The sequence below is a fragment of the Callithrix jacchus genome, chromosome 22 (assembly GCF_049354715.1).
Source record: "Callithrix jacchus isolate 240 chromosome 22, calJac240_pri, whole genome shotgun sequence".
Classification (NCBI taxonomy): domain Eukaryota; kingdom Metazoa; phylum Chordata; class Mammalia; order Primates; family Cebidae; genus Callithrix; species Callithrix jacchus.
In genome coordinates, this window is record NC_133523.1 from 32,665,788 (window position 1) to 32,686,084 (window position 20,297).

The following is a 20,297-nucleotide window of genomic DNA, read 5'->3' on the forward strand; positions in this document are numbered from 1 at the left end:
CCACCCGCCTCAGCCCCCAAAGTGCTGGGATTACAGGTGCCAGGCCAAGATCATGTTGTTTAATTCACTTGCTAATTATAAGAATCTGTTGATTATTTAGGATTTTCTATTTCTGCAACTTATCATCTGTGAATAATGATAGTTTTATTTATTTATTTATTTATTTTGAGACGGAGTTTCGCTGTTACCCAGACTGGAGTGCAATGGCACAATCTCGGCTCACCGCAACCTCCGCCTCCTGGTTTCAAGCAATTCTCCTGCCTCAGCCTCCCGAGTAGCTGGGACTACAGGCACGTACCACCATGCCCAGCTAATTTTTGTATTTTTTTAGTAGAGACGGGGTTTCACCTTGTTGACCAGGATGGTCTCGATCTCTTGACCTCGTGATCCACCCGCCTCAGCCTCCCAAAGTGCTGGGATTATAGGCGTGAGCCACCGGATAGTTTTATTTCTTCCTTTCAATCTTTATACCTTTTATTTCTTCATCGTACCCCACTGTACTGGCCAAGCCCTCTAGTACATTGTTAAAAAGAAAGATGATAATACACATTATTTTTTTTTCCTGGATTCAGGGGGAAATTTTTCAGTGTTTCAACATTAGGTGTAATATTAGCTCTAGGATTTGATTTTTTTCATACATACAAGCTAATACATTAGCCTGTTAGTTTCATGAATGTTTGCAGAAAACATGAGACTCCTGGATCAGAGACAAAGACTTTATTACTCATGGCACAGCAAGCAGCATAGACATCAGCTTTCATCAGTTCCTCTTTTTCTCAGTTCCCATGGGGACAGCATGATGGTCCACATGGATGCTACTCATGCGGTACATGGCCATACCCACTGAGGAACACTGAGCCTGGATAATCTATTGCTTTTATAGTCCACAGTAAGCAAGCCTGCTGTTTGTGCTGTTATCTCATCTCTCAAGGTTATCAGTTGCATAAATAACCCTGGGAAATGGCCCAGTTAAAGAGTAGTTAGAGACTTGCATTCTAGGCATACCCAGCAAGATGTGTAAGAGTGTACGAGACCTGCAGTGACCGTCTTTCCTAACAGTATGTATTTTGTAGATGCTACTCATTGAGTTGAGGAAGTTTTTCTTCTTACTGCATAAGCCTTTTTTTTTTTTTTTACATTAATGAGGGCTGAATTTAAAAGAGAGGAGCAGATCCACCGATGCAAAAATTCAGCCTGGCCAGGCGCGGTGGCTCAAGCCTGTAATCCTAGCACTTTGGGAGGCCGAGGCGGGTGGATCACGAGGTCAACAGATTGAGACCATCCTGGTCACATGGTGAAACCCCGTCTATATTAAAAATACAAAAAATTAGCTGGGCATGGTGGCGCGTGCCTGTAATCCCAGCTACTCAGGAGGCTGAGGCAGGAGAATTGCCTGAACCTAGGAGGTGGAGGTTGTGGTGAGCCGAGATTGCGCCATTGCACTCCAGCCTGGGTAACGAGCGAAACTCCGTCTCAAAAAAAAAAAAAAAAAAATCAGCCTGGATGGCTGCCCTCCAGGACAAAGAAGAGGAGTGTTGAGAATGCAACAAGCATGGTATGGAGATGTTGAAGTGGGAGTGTTTTATGCCATTCTGCTTGGAAGGTACAGCATTTGAGGACATCCCTTTAACCAGAGGAAGGCCAGGAGGAGAGACCAGAAAGGTGGGCTCAAAATGAGGAATACAGGAGAAGGAACTCTGTTTCCAGATCTTTCTGGATTATTTTTGACTCTTTAATATCTAGTACAATGCCTGGCTACTGCATATTGGTTATTTGGTTGATAAAAGAATACCAAGAGCTTAATATGTAATAGTAATAATAATATCAAAAGATGCATTCAGATTTTAAGGAAGAGACACTTAGATTACTTTGGTTTTTCATCTGGGGAAATGCAGTGAGTGCTTATGGGTAGAGGAAGCCATTAGATAATTGATAACATGGGGCTACTTTCTGGGTGGTCAGTTTTACATGAAATAATTGATGAATTGTTTAATGAACAAGAAGCTTAGTGCATAGAGAATAATATTCACTGCTGTTTATAGTTTGTATAATTTTAAGTTTATTAAATTCTTGTATCTAATAAGCAAAACACCAAAATTTTCTTTTATGTATATATATATATATATATATATATTTTTTTTTTTTTTTTTTTTGAGACGGAGTTTCGCTGTTGTTACCCAGACTGGAGTGCAATGGCACGATCTCGGCTCACCACAACCTCCTTCTGGGTTCAAGCAATTCTCCTGCCTCACCCTCCCGAGTAGCTGGGATTACAGGCACGCACCACCATGCCCAGCTAATTTTTGTATTTTTAGTAGAGACAGGGTTTCACCATATTGACCAGGATGGTCTCGATCTCTTGACCTCGTGATCCACCCGCCTCGGCCTCCCAAAGTGCTGGGATTATAGGCGTGAGCCACCGCGCCCGGCCTATATATATATTTTTTAAAAAGACGCAGTTTCACCATGTTGGTCAGGCTGGTCTTGAACTCCCAACCTCAGGTGATCTGCCCGCCTTGGCCTCCAAAGTGCTTGGATTACAGGTGTGAGCCACCACGCCTGGCCACCAACATTTTCTTAAACATTGAAACACTGATCACTAATTCAGTTCTTCCCCTTAAACAATTTAGTCTTCCTTTTAATATAGTATTTTAATAATTTAATAAAATAATTTATTTTAATTTAATAAAATAATAAGTATTTTAATATAACTTATTCTTTTGGGCACTTTACCATCTTAAAGTGAAGATGTTTATAAAAATTACACACAAGACCGGGTGCGGTGACTCACACCTGTAATTCCAGCACTTTGGGAGGACAAGGCGGGTGGATCACCTGAGGTCAGGAGTTTGAGACCAGACTGGCCAACATGGTGAAACCCCATCTCTACTAAAAATATAAAAATTAGCTGGGTGTGGTGGTGGGCACCTGTAGTCCCAGCTACTTGGAGGCAGAGGCAGGAGAATAGCTAGAACCTGGGAGGCAGAGGTTGCCGTGAGCCGAGATTGCGCCATTGCACGCCAGCCTGGGTGACAGAGCAAGACTCCATCTCAAAAAGAAAAAAAAAGAATATACACAATTGGCCAGGTGGTGGAGGGGCTCACACCTGTAATCCCAGGACTCTGGGAGGGCAAAGCAGGCAGACCACTTGAAGCCAGGAGTTGGACACCAGCCTGGCCAACATGGTGAAACCCCGTCTCTACTACAAATATGAAAGTTAGCCAGTTGTGGTGGCACACACCTGTAATCTCAGGTACTCGGGAGGCTGAGACAGAAGAATCACAGGAACGTGGGAGGTGGAGGTGGCAGTGAGCAGAGATTGCATGGCTGCACTCCAGCCTGGGTAACAGAGTGAGACTCTGTCTCAAAAAAAGAATACACACAATTGTTATAAGTTGTATTACTACACTTACACTTAGAAGCTATTCTAAAATATCATTGATGTGAGTTTCGTCTATTTTTACATCATTTTATACTTTTAAATTCCTTCCTATTGTTACTATTATTAATTTCAGAATCTTCCTAAGGTTTAGTAGTATTTTTTATTTTCTGGGTTTCAGTTATCTTAAGTCAAAACCCATTAACCCCAAAAGTCTTCTCAAACTAAGCAAGCAAGTTGTTTTTGGTTAGCACTTGCAACCCGATTATACAATCCAAGTACACTGAATACTGGATTAGCCCAGGCATATCCATACTTCAGATGTATATAATATTTGAACAGTTATAATTTTAGGAATTAATTGTTAAGAATTCATACACAGGTAAAATGACATATGCACAAGGATATTTATTGCAGCATTGTTTTGTTACAGTGAAAAACTAGATAAAGCTCAAATGATGATTGGCCACAGATTGGTTAAATAAATAAAGTTATATCCATTTAATAGACTACAGTGTTGCTATTAAGCCAGTTATGTAGCACAATACGTACTAATTGGGACCTCATTCCAGGATATATTAAGTAAAAATAGCAATGTGTGTAAGAAGCTAAGAAGCATGTACAACACAATTTTAGTTAAAAAAAAATCTTTATATGTGTGCGTGTGTGTATACAAAAATGTATTCTCCTAGCCATAAGGAGTTGCTCTAATCCATCCTGCTCCAGTTATAGCCTGGTATCTTTGAAGCTAGGGATGATAGAGAGATTTGCTCATTCTCTTCATTGATACCCCATAAATGTTTCTAAAACATGAACAGAAGGGAAATGATCTTCTGGGCCAGGAGCTGTGAGGAAAGTAGGGTCTTATCTATCTTCTTTTGCCTCTCCCAGCTCTACCCTTTTCCAAAAGAAGAGCCAAGAGAAGGTCCTTTTCTACAAATATCAAAGCCATGGCTCAGGTGAGATACTGTTTCCTTTTGCTCAGATAGAGTGATTTTTACCTCTAGTACCTGTAAACATTTGCTTTCCTCATTATAATGCTTTTTGATGTTAGAAAGAAAAACACCTTTCAAAAGGTTTGGTTATAAGCAATGCCAGAATTTTGCTGTAAAGGAAAGGATCTCTAACAGGCCAGTTCATAGAAAAGAACTGATTAGATAATCATTGTTAGAAAATTTACCTTTTTTTTTCTTTTCTTTTTTTTAAGATGGATTCTCTGTCTTCCAGGCTGGAGTGCAGTGGTGAGATCTTAGCTCACTGCAACCTCTGCCTCCTGGGTTCAAGCGATTCTCCTACCTTAGCCTTCTGAGTAGCTGGTATTACAGGTGTGGTATGCCACCACACCCAGCTAATTTTTGTATTTTTAGTAGAGAAGGGGTTTTGCCATGTTGTCTAGGCTGGTGTCGAACTCCTGACCTCAAGTGATCTGCCCATTTCAGCCTCCCAAAGTGCTGAGATTACAGGCATGAGCCACCACGCCCAGCCAAAAATTTATATTCTTAAGTCACAGTTAACTATTAGTCACTCAAGTGGTTGAATAACAAATTTCTCTGAAGAAGTTTTAATTAGATTAATGTTCATCAGAAAATCATCTATCAATTTCATCCAGAATACTTACTTCTAGGCCGGGCATGGTGGCTCACGCCTGTAATGCTAGCACTTTGGGAGGCCGAGGTGGGTGGATCATCTGAAGTCAGGAGTTCAAAACCAGCCTGGCCATCATGGTGAAAAACCCCATCTTTAAAAAAAAAAAAAGATATTAAGAATTATGTAAGTAATAATGGTCTGACTCAGATCAGTTTGGGGATAATTTTTTTTACACTGTTTTCCAGGGTCCTGTTTCAGGAATAGGACATGCATTTCTTCTTAAACAGCTTGTCTCCTCTCCAGTTCCCCCTGCCTTTTTTTTTTTTTTTTTGAGACAGAGCCTCACTCTGTTGCCCAGGCTGGAGTGCAGTGGCACAATCTCGGCTCACTACAACCTCTGCCTCCCAGGTTCAAGTGATTCTCATGCCTCAGCCTCACAAGTAGCTGGGATTACAGGCACGCACCACCATGCACAGCTAATATTTGTATTTTTAGTAGATATGGGGTTTCACCATATTGGCCAGGATGGTCTCGATCTCTTAACCTCGTGATCTACCTGTCTTGGCCTCCCAAAGTGCTGGGATTACAGGTGTGAGCCACCATGCCCAGCTACCCTGCCCCACCCCACTTTTAGACAATGTTTACATACTCATTTACAAAGTCCTTGGGCATCTCCTATCTCAGACTTTTACCAGAAATCCTGATAGTATAGATATGTGTTCCCCACATTGAATTAATGAATCTAACTTGCTTGGACAGTGATTTGATGGGATGAAAATAAGAAATTAGGGGCAACTCATAGGAAAAAGCCCCGATTAGCTCCAAAGACCTGGGTTTTGCAATAGGAAAACACGTGCTCTGGTTTTGTTTGATTTTAGTCTTAGTACATGGCACATTCTCCTGGTTAATGAGCCTTGTATGTCTGAGAGTGTGACTAGTGGTTGGTACAAAGCTCTGATACCTCACTAAGCATCCATGAAAAATTGAAATCAGTGGTCGAATATGGTGACGCACACCTGTAATTCCAGCGTTTTGGGAGGCTGAGGTTAGTGGTTTGCTTGAATCCCGGCAACCAGCTTGGACAACTGGGAAAACCCTGTCTCTACAAAAAACACAAAACTCAGCCAGGCATGATAGTGCATGCCTGTAGTCCCAGCTGCTCGGAAGCTGAGGTGGGAGGATCACCTGATCCCAGGAAGTGATGGTTGCAGTGAGATGTGATCATACCACTCCACTTCAGCCTGGGTGACAAAGGAAGACCCTGTTTAAAAACAAAAACAATGATGTAAGTAATGTCAACAGTGAAACTGAATCGTCCTTCACCAGTTTTCTGTCCCTTAGTTATAAGGGGAATTTACAGCTGTGCAGTAAGTGGTTATAAAGAAGGTTGGGCCAATGTTGGGGAGGTCTTTAAAGATCACCTCCAGCCTGAATTTCTAAAGGCAAAAGAATAGATGTCTTTTATAGCCTTATAATAGAATGTTATTCAGTGAGAAACATATACTTATGAATAGCATTTGTTGTAACAAGAAACATTTCTTATTATATAATAGTCTGGCATAGGAATGAGTCAGAGTCTTAAAGTATATGCAAATATAATTTTCTAAGGTACAATATTTTAAAAAGTAATTTTATATATGTCTACAACGGAAGTAGTTCAGTTTTGGTTTTGTCCCATCACCAGTCCCACTCCAAGAGGCCACTGCCCTCAACTCTTGAAGACTGGTTAATTACCACTTTTTGATAAACTCACTTTAGTCATGATCTCTTGATTGATTGTAAAGTTAAAAGGAACACTGTATTCCCATACCGCAATAACCATCATTTTTCCTGATGGTTATCATGTCACCATTTTTGGTTAAATCAATAGTATACACCTTATTATGGCTGCAAATATTATTCTCTGCCAAGTGAGCTCATGGCTTTGTTCTGCACAACCCTTCATTTTCCTGGGGTCAACTGCTTTCTCCCCAATTTGCTTAGTAATTTCTGTGTTTATATCCAGAATCTCCAGCATCACTGCCAATTAATATGTTTTTCTCTTGTCAGACACATAGTTCCTTTTGATGTAGAGACTTGCTTCCCCATTTCATGTTTCTTTGTTCCCATCTGGTCTAGTTTCCTCTCTAGTCTGGCTGCACAGCTTTCCTGAGACTTTACCTACTTCCTGAATCCTGTGTTGTCTTCTTTTTTTGTTTACTCCCTTGTTTTTGTGGAGCACATTCTCTAGAAGTTTCGGAAGAAACTGTTGAGTCTTTGGATGTCTACAAATGTCTTTTCTCAACACTCAAAACAGAATGATAGTTTGGTTATGAAAGTCTAGGTCAGCGTTTATTTTCTCCATTAGAATATTGAAGAATTGTTCTTACCATTTCTCACTTTTAGAGGTGTTCTTGAGAATTCCATTGCCCGTCTAATTTTTTTTTTTTTTTTGAGACGGAGTTTCGCTCTTGTTACCCAGGCTGGAGTGCAATGGTGTGATCTCGGCTCACCGCAACCTCCACCTCCTGGGTTCAAGCAATTCTCCTGCCTCAGCCTCCTGAGTAGCTGGGATTACAGGCACGCGCCACCACGCCCAGCTAATTTTTTTGTATGTTTAGTAGAGACGGGGTTTCACCATGTTGACCAGGATGGTCTCGATCTCTTGACCTTGTGATCCACCCGCCTCGGCCTCCCAAAGTGCTGGGATTACAGACGTGAGCCACCGCCCATCTAATTTTTGATGCCTTTTATATGACCTGCTCTTCTCTCTGGAGGCTTTTAATGTCTGGCCTTTATCCCTTATTCTGAAATTTGACTCTCAGCTATTTGGGAAAAGAGGGGCAGAAAGAAGATCACACGTATCATTGATTTATTATATGACAGGTATAGTGCGAGGCATTGCATATACAATTTCATTTAATTGGGAAAGCCCTCTTAGCTGAATTTTTGTACGTTCCCAATCTTGTTTGAGTAATGGAGGTATCCCACCATATTCAGCAGTTTCATTTAGAGGAAACAGAATGACATAGGAATGCAGTGATTCAGTTGTGCTTATTTGTTTACAATCCTCCACTGTGTCCCAGACATCCATATGCTCACTATATTTTACTTCCTCTACCTTAATCTTTTTCTTCTCTCTTTCCTTCACAAAAAATACTTTTTTTGATTAATCAAGTCATATACATGGTTATTGTTCCAGGAGTCAGTGATGTTCAGTGATGTGTCCATAGACTTCTCTCAGGAGGAGTGGGAATGCCTGAATGATGATCAGAGAGATTTATACAGAGATGTGATGCTGGAGAATTACAGCAACCTGGTTTCAATGGGTAAGGACATCTGTTCATAGTAATTTAGATTCTGCCCTTGGAAGGTCTACTTCCTCCAATGTGAAATGCTCACCTGCCTTTTCAAAACCAATTGAATTTCAACATCCTGTTCTTACAGGAATGTTCTGAATATTGCAAAGTTGGAAAAAGGAAGCTGCATTGAGTTTTGGGGGATGTTTTACATCTTCTGTTCATAAGTTCGCTGTACCTTTCTTTGACTCTTCTCATAATATCATGTCTGTCTTTATAACGAAGGGACTGGATTTGAATTCTAGGATGTTCTCACGATAAATTTGTTTTGTTACTTCTTTTGTAAGCAGGGCATTCTATCTCTAAACCAAATGTGATCTCCTACTTGGAGCAAGGGAAGGAGCCCTGGTTGGTTGACAGAGAGCTAACAAGAGGCCAGTGGCCAGGTAAGTGAGGCACAACAGGTAATGCCCAATTTGGCCACAGTAGAGAGACTGCATCTTTTAGATGCTATCTGGGAACCTCCCCTCAAAGGCTTTTGGCCTGTTGTGCAAACAGAAGACCTTTTCTCTATGAGCTTTCAAGTGATCCTACCTTTCCCCTCTTACCTAACACACTTTGCCTGCTTTTCTCTTCTTTTTTTTTTTTTTTTTTTGAGATAGAGTCCTGCTCTGTCAACCAGGCTGGAGTGCAGTGGTGCAATCTTGGCTCACTGCAACCTCCGCCTCTCAGGTTCAAGCAATTCTCCTGCCTCAGCCTCCTGAGTAGCTGGTATTACAGGCAGGCACCACCACACCTGGCTAATTTTTGTATGTTTAACAGAGACAGGATTTCACTATGTTGGCCAAGCTGGTCTTGAACTCCTGATCTCATGTTCTGCCTGCCTCTGCCTCCCAAAGTGCTGGCATTACAGGCGTGAGCCACTGCACCCAGCCACTTTTCTCCTCTTATACTTCCCTCTCAATTCTAACCAGCTGGTGCCCTCCTCCACCCTCTCTAGTGATATTCCTGTCTATCCATATTTTGGATCCATTTCCTTCCTAGCTTCTCATCCTCCTTTGTATTTAGTCTAATAAAAGCATCACTGTCTCCAGAAATAGATTTTTTCCTACACTGCCAAAGACTTATTTTCTTTTACTAAGATTTTTGGAGTAGGGGTTTATGCCCTCATTTATTCATTCATATATTTTTTTTACCAACATTTACTGATTTTTCTAACATGTATGAGGCACTCAACTAGTTGCTGCAGAGTTTAAAAAAGGAATAACAATTTCAGAACTTACTGCCTAGTAGAAGTACTAGAACATGTCTACAAATAACTTCTACAAAGTAGAACAACCCTAAGTGAAGTTAAAATAGGGAGCTTAGCAGAAAATGAGGGCAAATGAAGTAGGAGTTGATCCACATAGAAGTCACAGGGGAAGATTTGGGTGTGAGCATCGTTGACGTTAGATAGTGTTGGAAATAAAGGGCATGTGTCTCCATGGAAAACTCAGAAGAGGCAAAGAGAGATTTGGTCTGAAGGAGGAGGAACAGGACAGCACATTCATTCATTCAGTTTATGTTTCTGGAGTGCCTATGGTATGCCCAGCACTGTTCTCAACACTGAGGTTACAGTAATGACTAGAACACATGTGATCAGGCGTGGTGGCTCACCACCCAGCACTTTGGGAGGCTGAGGCGGGTGGATTGCCTGAGGTCAGGAGTTCAAGACCAGCTTGGCCAACATGATGAAACTCCATCTCTACCAAAAATACAAAAATCAGTCGGTGTGGTGGCATGGGCCCGTAGTCCCAGCTACTCAGGAGGCTGAAGCAGGAGAATCACTTGAACCCGGGAGGCAGAGGTTGCGGTGAGCTGAGATCACGCCACTGCACTCTAGGCTGAGCTACAGAGACTCCATCTCAAAAAAAGAAAAAAACAGAGCATACATAATCTTTATTCCCTCAGTGTAGGGAGAGAGATGAAAATAGATGAATATATGACTTATAAGGTAATAGTAAATACTCCAAAGAAACATGAAGCAGAAGAAGGGAATAAAGGATGCTTTTTATGTGAAGAGGCATGAGAAATCCATGATATTTGCCTATCTTACCTAATGATAGGGTAATATTTAGGCAGAGACCCGAAGAAGCACAGTAGTAAGTCATTGTAGGTACTGGAGGAAGCCCACTCCAGATAGAGGAAGCCAGACCTTCAAGGGCAAGACAGCTGTGTGTTGGCTGTGTTTGAGGAGTAGCCCCAGAGGCCAGTGACTGGAGCGGTGAGAGCAGAGGGGTACGTGGGTGGGAGATGAGATCAAAGAGGCAGGAGTGGGAAAGAGTGGGTCAGTTTATACTGTCTGCCACACAGGCCATGGGAAATCTTTTCATTTTAAGAGAAGTTATCAGAAGGCTGTGCACCTAGAAATTGCTTGATGCAACTTACATTTTTGTTTTGTTTTTGTTTGAGATGGAGTCTTGCTCTGTCGCCCAGGCTGGAGTGCAGTGGCATGATACTGGCTCACAGCAACCTCTGCCTCCTGGATTCAAGTGATTCTCGGGTGTCAGCCTCCCAAGTATCTGGGATTACAGTGACCCCCCCCAATACGCCTGGCTAATTTTTGTATTTTAGTAGAGATAGTGTTTCACCATGTTGGCCAGGCTGGTCTTGAAGTCCTGACCTCAAGTGATCCTCCCACCTTGGCCTCCCAATGTGCTAGAATTAAAGGCTGAGCCACTGCACCTAACTCTGATGCAACATATGTTTTAAAAGGATTACCCTACCTGCTTAGTAGGAGGCAAGGTTAGAAGCAGAGTGGCTGTTTAGCAGGTTTTCATAGTAGACTGGTTGAGATACATTGATGGCTCAGAGACTATTGAAATGTTATCAGTGGTAGTGGAAGGAAGTGGTGGTTTGAAATCTTTTCAAGGAAGAGATATCAGGATCCAGTCTTGGAATATAAGAGAAAAAAAGAAGTCATGCTTTTTAGGGAAAGCCTATGGAAGAATGGGCTTTGTAATTTCTGAAATGGGGAATGAGTAGATTTGGGGGTTGCAAAGTCAAGGGTGGGTTTGCTTATGTTAAGTTTCAGGTGCTTATTGGACACAGCATAGATGTCATGCAGGCAGTTCAGTATAGAAGTCTGGAACTGTGAGGTCAGATCAGCATTGGAGGGAAATTTAGATAGCCTTCAATAAAGAGATACAGAGTCTTGTGACTGGATGAAATATCAGAATAAATACAGCAAGGACAGAAACTGGAAGCACCCTAATACCCAGAGGTTTACAGCAGGAGAACATATGGCAAGGAAATGTAGGCTGAGCACACAGCAGGATAGAAGGTAAACTCAGGAAGAAGAGTACCAAGAAGATATGACCATGAAGATTAGATAGTTGGTAACACTTTCTACGTTTACGTTCTCATATAATTCTGTGTTTTTTCCTTTAGTGAAGTTCAAGTATTTATACTTTCATATTTAGGCTGTTTTCTAATCAATGCTTGTTTGTAAAAGCACCATTCTTTATGCATATATGCATTATTTATGTAAAAGCACAACTTTATACATATAAATTTTTCTGTGATTGCTTAGGATAGATTTTCAGAAACAAGGTATTTCTGAAGCTTTCAGACATCACAATGTGTTTGGTAGTATTCTTCATTGTACTCTTTAAGAATAGTTAATTTTTATTTTCAATAAATGTGTTGGTTCATTTATTTGACAAGTCATAGAATGTTGTTTTTCATTGTGAAAATTTTCAAAAATACGTGCCACTCATCTACCCCTATTGTCACACAAATATTTTCTTTTTTTTTGTTTTGTTTTTGAGATGGAGTTTTGTTCTTTTTAGCCAGGCTGGAGTGCAATGGCACAATCTCGGCTCACTACAACCTCTGCCACCTGGGTTCAAGCAATTCTCTTGCCTCAGCCTCCCGAGTAGCTGGGATTACAGGCGACCACCACCATGCCTGGCTAATTTTTTTGTACTTTTAGTAGAGACAGGGTTTCACCATGTTGGCCAGGCTGGTGTTGAGCTCCTGACTTCAGGTCATTCACCTGCCTTGGCCTTCCAAAGTGCTGGGATTACAGGTGTTTGAAAATATTTGCTGTACCTGGCCACAAATATTTTTAAACAAATCCAAATTGCATAATCTCATTATGTAATTCTTTAAAAATATGGACATTTTCTCCCTTATATAACTTTAATGCAAAGTTATATAAATGTTACAGTGATTTCTTGGTATATTGGACTGCTTTATTGTCATTATATTGAGTACTTGTGAGAGTGAACATTTTCACCATAGTGTGATAATTATCTTTAACTTGTTCATTCATATGTTTTACATTTTTAATCTATTACTGTGTTTATTCTTTCAGTTTTTATGGACTTTGCAAAATAGTAACATTTACCTGTCTATTGGTTTCCACGGGGTGCTTTTACTTTTTTTAAAAAAACAAGGTCTCACTCTTGCCCAGGCTGGAGTGCAGTGGCATGATCATGGCTTACTGCAGTCTTGACCACCTCCTGGGATCATGTGATCCTTCCACGTCACCCTCCTGGGTAGATCGGACTATAGGCACATGCCACCACACCTGGCTAATTTTTTGTAGAGACTGGGTTTTGCCACATTGCCCAGACTGGTCCGAAACTCCTGGGCTCAAGTGATCCCCTGGCTTCAGCCTCCGAAAGTGCTGGGATTTACAGGTGTGAGTCACTGTTCCCAACCTAGCTTCCTAATTTTTTAGTTTTTTTAAGACCAAGTATAGCTCTGTTGTCCAGGCCGAAGTGCAATGGCATAATCTTGGTTCACTGCAACCTCTACCTCCAAGATTGTAGTGATTCTTGTGCCTTAGCCTCCTGAGTTATGGGGATTATAGGCATGTGCCACCTTACTCCGCTGATTTTTGTATTTTTAATAGAGACAGGATTTTGCCATGTTGGCCAGGCTGGTCTCTAATTCCAGGCTTCAAGTGATCCTCCCACCCCAGCCTCCCAAAGTGTTGGGATAACAGGAGTGAGCCACCTCACCCAGCCCAGTTGCCTGATTTTAATTTTTCTTCAACACTTGTATTTGTTTACAATTGCACCAGCAGTATATGAATGATCCCATTGTTGCACATGCTTCCTAGTGTACGATATTGTCAGACTTGGATTTTTATCAATTATTGAATGTATAATAATAATTTGGTGTGGTTTTAATTTGTATTTCCTTATTGTTTTTCTTTTCTTTTCTTTTTTTTTTTTTTAAAACAGAGTCTCACTCTGTCACCCAGGCTGGAGTTGAGTGGTGCGATCTTGGCTCACTGAAACCTCTGCCTCCTGGGTTCAAGCAGTCCTCCTGCCTCAGCCTGGAATTACAAGCATGTGCCACCATGCCCGGCTACATTTTATATTTTTAGTAGAGATGGGGTTTCACCATGTTGGCCAGGCTGGCCTTGAACTTCTCAAGTGATCCACCTGTCTCAGCCTCCCAAAGTGCTGGAATTACAGTCATGAGCTACCATGCCCGACCACATTTCTTTCTTCACTGATGAGTTTTAACACACATTTTCATGTCATTATTGGTTTTCTGAAATTCTTTAGTGAATTGCCTGCTCAAATCTTTTGCCTGTTTTTCTGTTGGTCTGTATTTTTCTTAATGATGTGTAAGGGTTCTTTATATATTCTGCTTATGAGACTTTGCATATTCTACAAACTACAAGTATCTTTTTCCACTTTGAATTGAATATAGCTCTCTTTTTGGTTTTCTGTGAACAGAAGTTCTTAATGATTAATGTAGTCAAATGTATTCATCTTTTTTTTAATGCTTCACACTTGTTGGGACTTGAGTAAGAAATTCTTCCTTAGCCTATTTTTGAATCTTACATAAATGGAATCACCCCATATGTATAGTCAGACCTTCATATCTGTGAATTCTTCATCTGCAGACTCAACCAATCATGGATTTAAAATATGTACAGTTGGCCCTCCGTATTAATAGGTTGAGACCTACAGTTGGTTGAAACCAACTTACTGTGCCATTTTAAATAAGGGACTTGAGCATCCGCAGATTTTGGTATCTGCCATGATCCTGGAACCAAACCTCAATCCTCCTACCCCTCCCACCTGATACAGAGGGCCAACTGTACATTGTTATCCCTTTTAATATATCTTTGCCTGCCACAAGGCCATGAAGATTTTCTTCACTGTTTTCTTTTTGATAGATGATTCTTGTTCCTTTCCATTAGAGGAAAATAATACATTCCTCTAATGGAAAATGTAATATTTTCCTCTAAAAGGCTAAATTTTTACTGTGATAAATTCAGATATGATTACCTTTATTTCCCTTATGCCTTGCTTCTGGTAGTACTTTTTAATCTGAGTACTTAATCTTTCTTTTTAGAGATAGGAAATTTTTGGTAGTCATCTCTTCAAAATATTATCTTGTTACCATATCCTTCTTTCCCTCTCCTATTAAACTGACATAAAAAGTCTATTATCTCCTGTGTCTCTTCATCTGTTTTCCCATTTATACTGCCTTTATATATATTTCTTTGGCCTTGATTTGTATTGATTCACTAATATATTCTTTAACAATGACCTTTACACTTTTCAACCTATCCATTAAGTTTTTCCCTTAAAATTGTATTTATAAACATAGAATATATACAATGTATATACCTAAACATACAATTATGACAATAATATTTACATCTGCAGACTTACATGTGCAAGAGATTTGTTAGGAAACACACTTAGGAATACCATTGCTAGACCTTGGTGTACATGCTTCCTTAGCTTTGCCAAGTGATGTCAAACTGTTTTCCAAGTGTTGTATTAGTTTTGTGGGAAGTACTTTTGTTCCACCATCTCTCCTTATAAGATTTTTTTCATTTTTTAATAATCTGAGTATGAAATCTTATTTTATCATTTTAAATTGAATTATCCTGGTTGTTATTGAAGATGATTACTTTTCCATATGTTTATTGGTCATTAGTGTCTCTTCTATGTAATGCCATTGTGATCCTTTTTGTATTAATCTATGTCTTTTTCCTAAGATTTTTAGGAATTTCTCATATATATTTTGGATACTCATTTTTGGTCAATAGCATGTTTTGTAGATATGTTTTCCAGTTTATGTCTTTTTTATTCACATTTTTTTTTTTTTTGAGATGGAGTTTTGCTCTTGTTGTCCAGGCTGGAGTGCAGTGGCACAATCTCAGCTCACCGCAACCTCCACCTCATGGGTTCAAGCGATTCTCCTGTCTCAGCCTGCTCAGTATCTGGGATTATAGGCATGTGCCACCATGTCCAGCTAATTTTGTAGTTTTAGTAGAGACGGGGTTTCTCCATGTTAGTCAGGCTGGTCTCGAACTCCCAACCTCAAGTGATCTGCCTGCCTCAGCCTCTCAAAGTGCTGGGATTATAGGTGTGAGCCACTATGCCCAGCTTTTTATTCACTTTCTTTATGATATCTTTTGATGACCAGTGATTCTTTGTGTTATACTGTCAAATTGTATGTTAAATGGTTAAATTACATATTGCTTATAAACTTTTTTGAGACAGAGTCTCACTCTGTCATCCAGGCTTGAGTGCAGTGGCATGATCTCAGCTCACTGCAGCCTCCACCTCCTAGGTTGAAGTGCTTCTCCTGCCTCAGCTTCCCGAGTAGCAGGGACTACAGGTGCGCGCCACAACACCTGGCTAATTTTTTGAATTTTTAGTAGAGACAGGGTTTCACTGTGTTAGCCAGGATGGTCTTGATCTCCTGACCTTGTGATCTGCCTGCCTCAGCCTCCCAACGTGCTGGGATTACAGGAGTGAGCCACAGCACTCTGCCAAACATTGTTATCTTTTTTCTGAATGATTTATACTTTTTGGATCTTTAGAAACCTTTCCCTAGCCCAATTTTGTATTTTAATTCCAAATTTTTTTTTTTTAGACAGAAAAAGTCATCCCAGCTAGAGTTCAGTTGAACAATCACGGCTCACTGAAGTTTTTACCTCGTAGGCTCAGGTGATCTTCCCTCCTCAGCTTCCTGGGACAACAGGCATGTGCCCTCACACCTGGCTAACTCTTTATATTTTTTGTGGAGACAGGGTTTTGCCATGTTGCCCATGCTGATCTCAGATTCCCAAGAATTTTTGTTTTCACTTCTTATTAAAGCCCTATTAATGCAACTTTAATTGATTTTTATGAATAGTATGAAATGGAGATTAGTTATCTTTTCTATATAGAAAACAAGTTGGCTGAGTGTGGTAGCTCATGCCTATAATCACAGCACTTTGGGAGGTAAAGGCCAGAGGGTTGCTTGAGCCCAGGAATTCCAAACCAGCCTGGGCAACATAGGGAAACAGGAAACACCATCTCTAAAAAAAAAAAATTATGTTTTCCTCTCAAATGAGAACTTCATTTATTCTTCATTGATCAACAATGCTCCTCTGTCATATATTCAGGTTTCATATATACATGGGTCTTTCTTGTTACATTGAGCCTTTTTATCCCTGCCTTAATTACTCTTGTTTATATAAAAAGTCTTGATTTCTGGTAGGACATATCCCTTCACCTTTTCTTTAGGCATGTTTTTGTTATACTTTTGTCTTTGATCTTTCATATAATTTTAAAAATTACTTTGTTTTACTGGCCAGGCGCGGTGGCTCAGGCTTGTAATCCTAGTACTTTGGGAGGCCGAGGTGGGTGGATCACCTGAGGTCATGAGTTCAAGACCAACCTGGCCATCATGGTGAAACCCCATCTTTTTTAAAAAAATTACTATATGTTTTATTTAAAATGTTGAGTTTTTAGTATATATAATTACATTAAATTTGGCCAGGCATGGTGTCTCATGCTTGTAATCCCAGCACTTTGGGGGGCCAAGGTGGGCAGATCACTTGAGGCCAGGAATTTGAGATCAGCCTGGCCAACATGGTGAAACCCTGGCTCTACTAAAAATATAAAAATTATCCGAGCATGGTGGTGCACAACTGTAATCCAGCTACTCAGACGGCTGAGGCACAAGAATCGCTTGAACCTGGGAGGCAGAGGTTGCAGTGAGACAAGATCATGCCACTGCACTCCAGCCTGGGTAACAGAGTGAGACTATCTCAAAAAAAAAAAAAAAAATTACATTGAATTTGTAGATCACTTTAGTAGTAACTGATATCTTCGTTATCATGTTAGCCATATCACAGTACTTTTCTCCAATTATTTAGGCCTTCTTGATGGTATTTCAATATATTTTTACAAACTTATCCCAAAAAAGGGCTTATAGTTCTTTTGATATTTTATTTCTAGGTATTTTCTATATGTTTTTAGGGGTCTACAAATGCAGTTAACTTGTTTATTGCATAGGGTATAGACCGAGATAATTCCAGCTGGATTGTAGTGACCAACTCACTGCAGTCTGGACCTCCTGGGCCCAAGCGATTCTCCTACCTCAGCCCCCGAGTAGCTGAAACAGCAGGTGTGTGCCACTATGCCCAGCTAATTTTTAAAATTTTGATAAAAACAAAGTCTTCCTATGTTGTCTAGGCTGATTTTGAACTCCGGGGCTCAAGCAGTCCTCCCATCTTGGCCTCCCAAAGTGCTGAGATTACCGGGCCTGGCCTAGGAAAAGCCTTCTAGTTTTGGCAGAAAAAACAGGAAATGGTATTCTTAACACCAAGAGAAATTAGGGCAATCTCTTGCTTCTGAGTGTTTATGCATACATACAAATATATGTATATGTTTTCCCGCCTGTTTTTCCATGTCACAGCCTCCAGACAGTCTCACAGCAATAGCAGCAGCAGCAGTGGAAGCAGTGGGGGCCTGCAGGTATCTAAAACTACAAGGGATAGGAACCTTCTTTCCTTATTAGAGCTGCTGTGGAGTGAACCCCCATTACTTTTTTTCCTCCTGCCACACCCAGCCATAGTTATAGAAAGTACAAAGCAGAGGGAGGTAACTTAAGCCCCAGGGTTATGACAAGAGAACTGAATAGGGTAGCTCCAGGGAACAAGAAAGTATCAAGAAGATCACAGCAAGAAACAAGTTCAAAAAAGCAATCCATGTTCAAGTTCAAAAATTCCAAAGTAAAAAAAAAAAAATCTCAGTTTTTATGAACTCCTAGGCTCTTTTGACCTGAATATATGTGGATCTGTCCATAAATAACATATCAAAGACTAAAGTTTAAGTTTTAGATTGGACTGGGTGGTGCACACACAGGACAAATCCAAGTAACACTGCAAAGCCCTTGAAAACGAAACTGACGTTGGAACTTGCAGCCTGAACCTAACAGGGTCAATACCTGTTCAAACAAAAGTATCAACCATCTCCATAGGATTTATTTTATTTTATTATTTATTTTTGTGACAGAGTCTTGCTCTCTTGTCCAGGCTGGAGTGCAGTGGTGCAATCTCAGCTCACTGCAACTTCCACCTCCTCGGTTCAAGCAGTTCTCTGCCTCAGACTCCTGAATAGCCGGGATTACAGGTGCCCACTACTAAGCCCAACTAATTTTTTGTATTTTTAGTAGAGATGGGGTTTCACCATGTTGGGCAGGATAGTTGCAAACTCCTGACCTCGTGATTCACCTGCCTTGGCTTCCCAAAGTGCTGAGATTACAGGCGTGAGCCACCAAGCCCAAGAGAGTTAATTCTTCTTTAAGTGTTTGATAGAATTTACTAGTGAAGCCATCAAATCTTCATCTTTTCTTTATTAGGAGGTTTATGATTACTGATTGAACTATCTGACTCATAATTGCTCTGTACAGATTTTTCTCTTTCTTCATGATTCAGTCTTGGTAGTTTCATGTTTCTAGGAATTTATCCATTTTTTTCTAGTTTATCCAATTTGTTGGCATATCATTATTCATAGTCACTTATGATTCTTTGTTGTTTTAGAGATGAGGTCTACCTTTATTACTGGGACTAGAGTATAGTGGCACGATCATAACTCACTGCTGTTTTGAACTCTTGGACTCAAGCAATCTTCTGCCTCAGCCTCTCAAGTAACTGAGGCTATACCCGTGAACCACTCTGCCAAGCTAATCTTGACAAATTTATAGTTTCTTTGTTGCTATCTCACTCTTTCTTTCTGATTTGATTTTTTTATGGTGATATGATTTGATGTTTCTCTTTGTCTTCAGTGTTATATACTAGAGACTTTTTCTTTGTGGTTACCGTAAGGCTTACATAAAACATCTCATTGTTATAACAGTCTATTGTAAGATAATAATAATTTTAGGCTGGGTATGGTGGCTCACACCTATATTCCCAGCACTTTGGGAGGCTGAGGCGGGAAGATCGCTTGAGTCCAGGAGTTTGAGACCAGCCTGGGCAACATACTGAGACCCTGTCTCTACCAAAATATTTAAGGATCACTTGAGCTCAGGAGTTTGAAACCAACCTGGCCAACATGGTGAAACCTTGTCTCTACTAAAAATACAAAAAATTAGCTGGACATGGGGGCGGGCACCTGTAATCCCAGCTACTTGGGAGGCTGAGGCAGGAGAATCGCTTGAACCCGGGAGGTGGAGGTTGCAGTAAGCTGAGATTGCACCACTGCACTCCAGCCTGTGTGACAGAGCAAGACTCTGTCTCAAAAAAAAAAAAATTAACCAGGTGTGGGAACACACACCTGTATTTCTAGCTTCTCAGGAGGTTGAGGTAGGAGGATCCTATGAGCCCAAGAGGTGAGGCTACAGTGAGCACTCTGGCCTGGGCTACAGAGCAAGACCCTGTCTCTCAATAATAATAATAGCTTAACTTTGACCACATATAAAAAGTCTACACTTTAACTTCTCCACCCACGTTATGTTATTGGTGTTACAATATACATCTTTTATATATTGTGTATCTATTAGTAAATGACTGTAGGTTTACTTATTTTTAATACCTGTGTCTTTCAGCCGCCACACCTGGCCTACGTGTATGTTATAATAGTTTACAAAGCTATACCTTCCTTACCCCTCCATTTCCTTGTCTAAGAGTCAGTGACTTTCAAGTCTTCTAGTTACTCTCCCTGCCCTTTTTTTTTTTTCCATTTTTTCATATAAGTCAGGGGGTCAGGCGCAGTGGCCCACCCTGTAGTCCCAGCACTTTGGGAAGCCGAGGC

General features: G+C 40.5%; 1 protein-coding gene across 8 annotated transcripts in view; it reads left to right on the top strand.

Moving 5' to 3' along the window:
* The window catches only part of ZNF566 (zinc finger protein 566), a 29,875-nt gene that overhangs the window by 2,976 nt on the left and 6,602 nt on the right, over positions 1 to 20,297 (top strand). For 4 of the 8 annotated variants that reach the window (XM_035284264.3, XM_008987828.5, XM_035284263.3 and 1 more), the window contains 3 exons: positions 4,271 to 4,338; positions 8,148 to 8,274; positions 8,592 to 8,690. In XM_035284264.3, the coding sequence (XP_035140155.1) occupies positions 4,330 to 4,338; positions 8,148 to 8,274; positions 8,592 to 8,690 (235 nt within the window). In that variant the 5' untranslated portion in view covers positions 4,271 to 4,329. The remainder of the gene's footprint in view (positions 1 to 4,270; positions 4,339 to 8,147; positions 8,275 to 8,591; positions 8,691 to 20,297) is intronic. The other 4 variants (XM_078359171.1, XM_008987829.5, XM_078359172.1 and 1 more) reach the window with 3 other exon arrangements.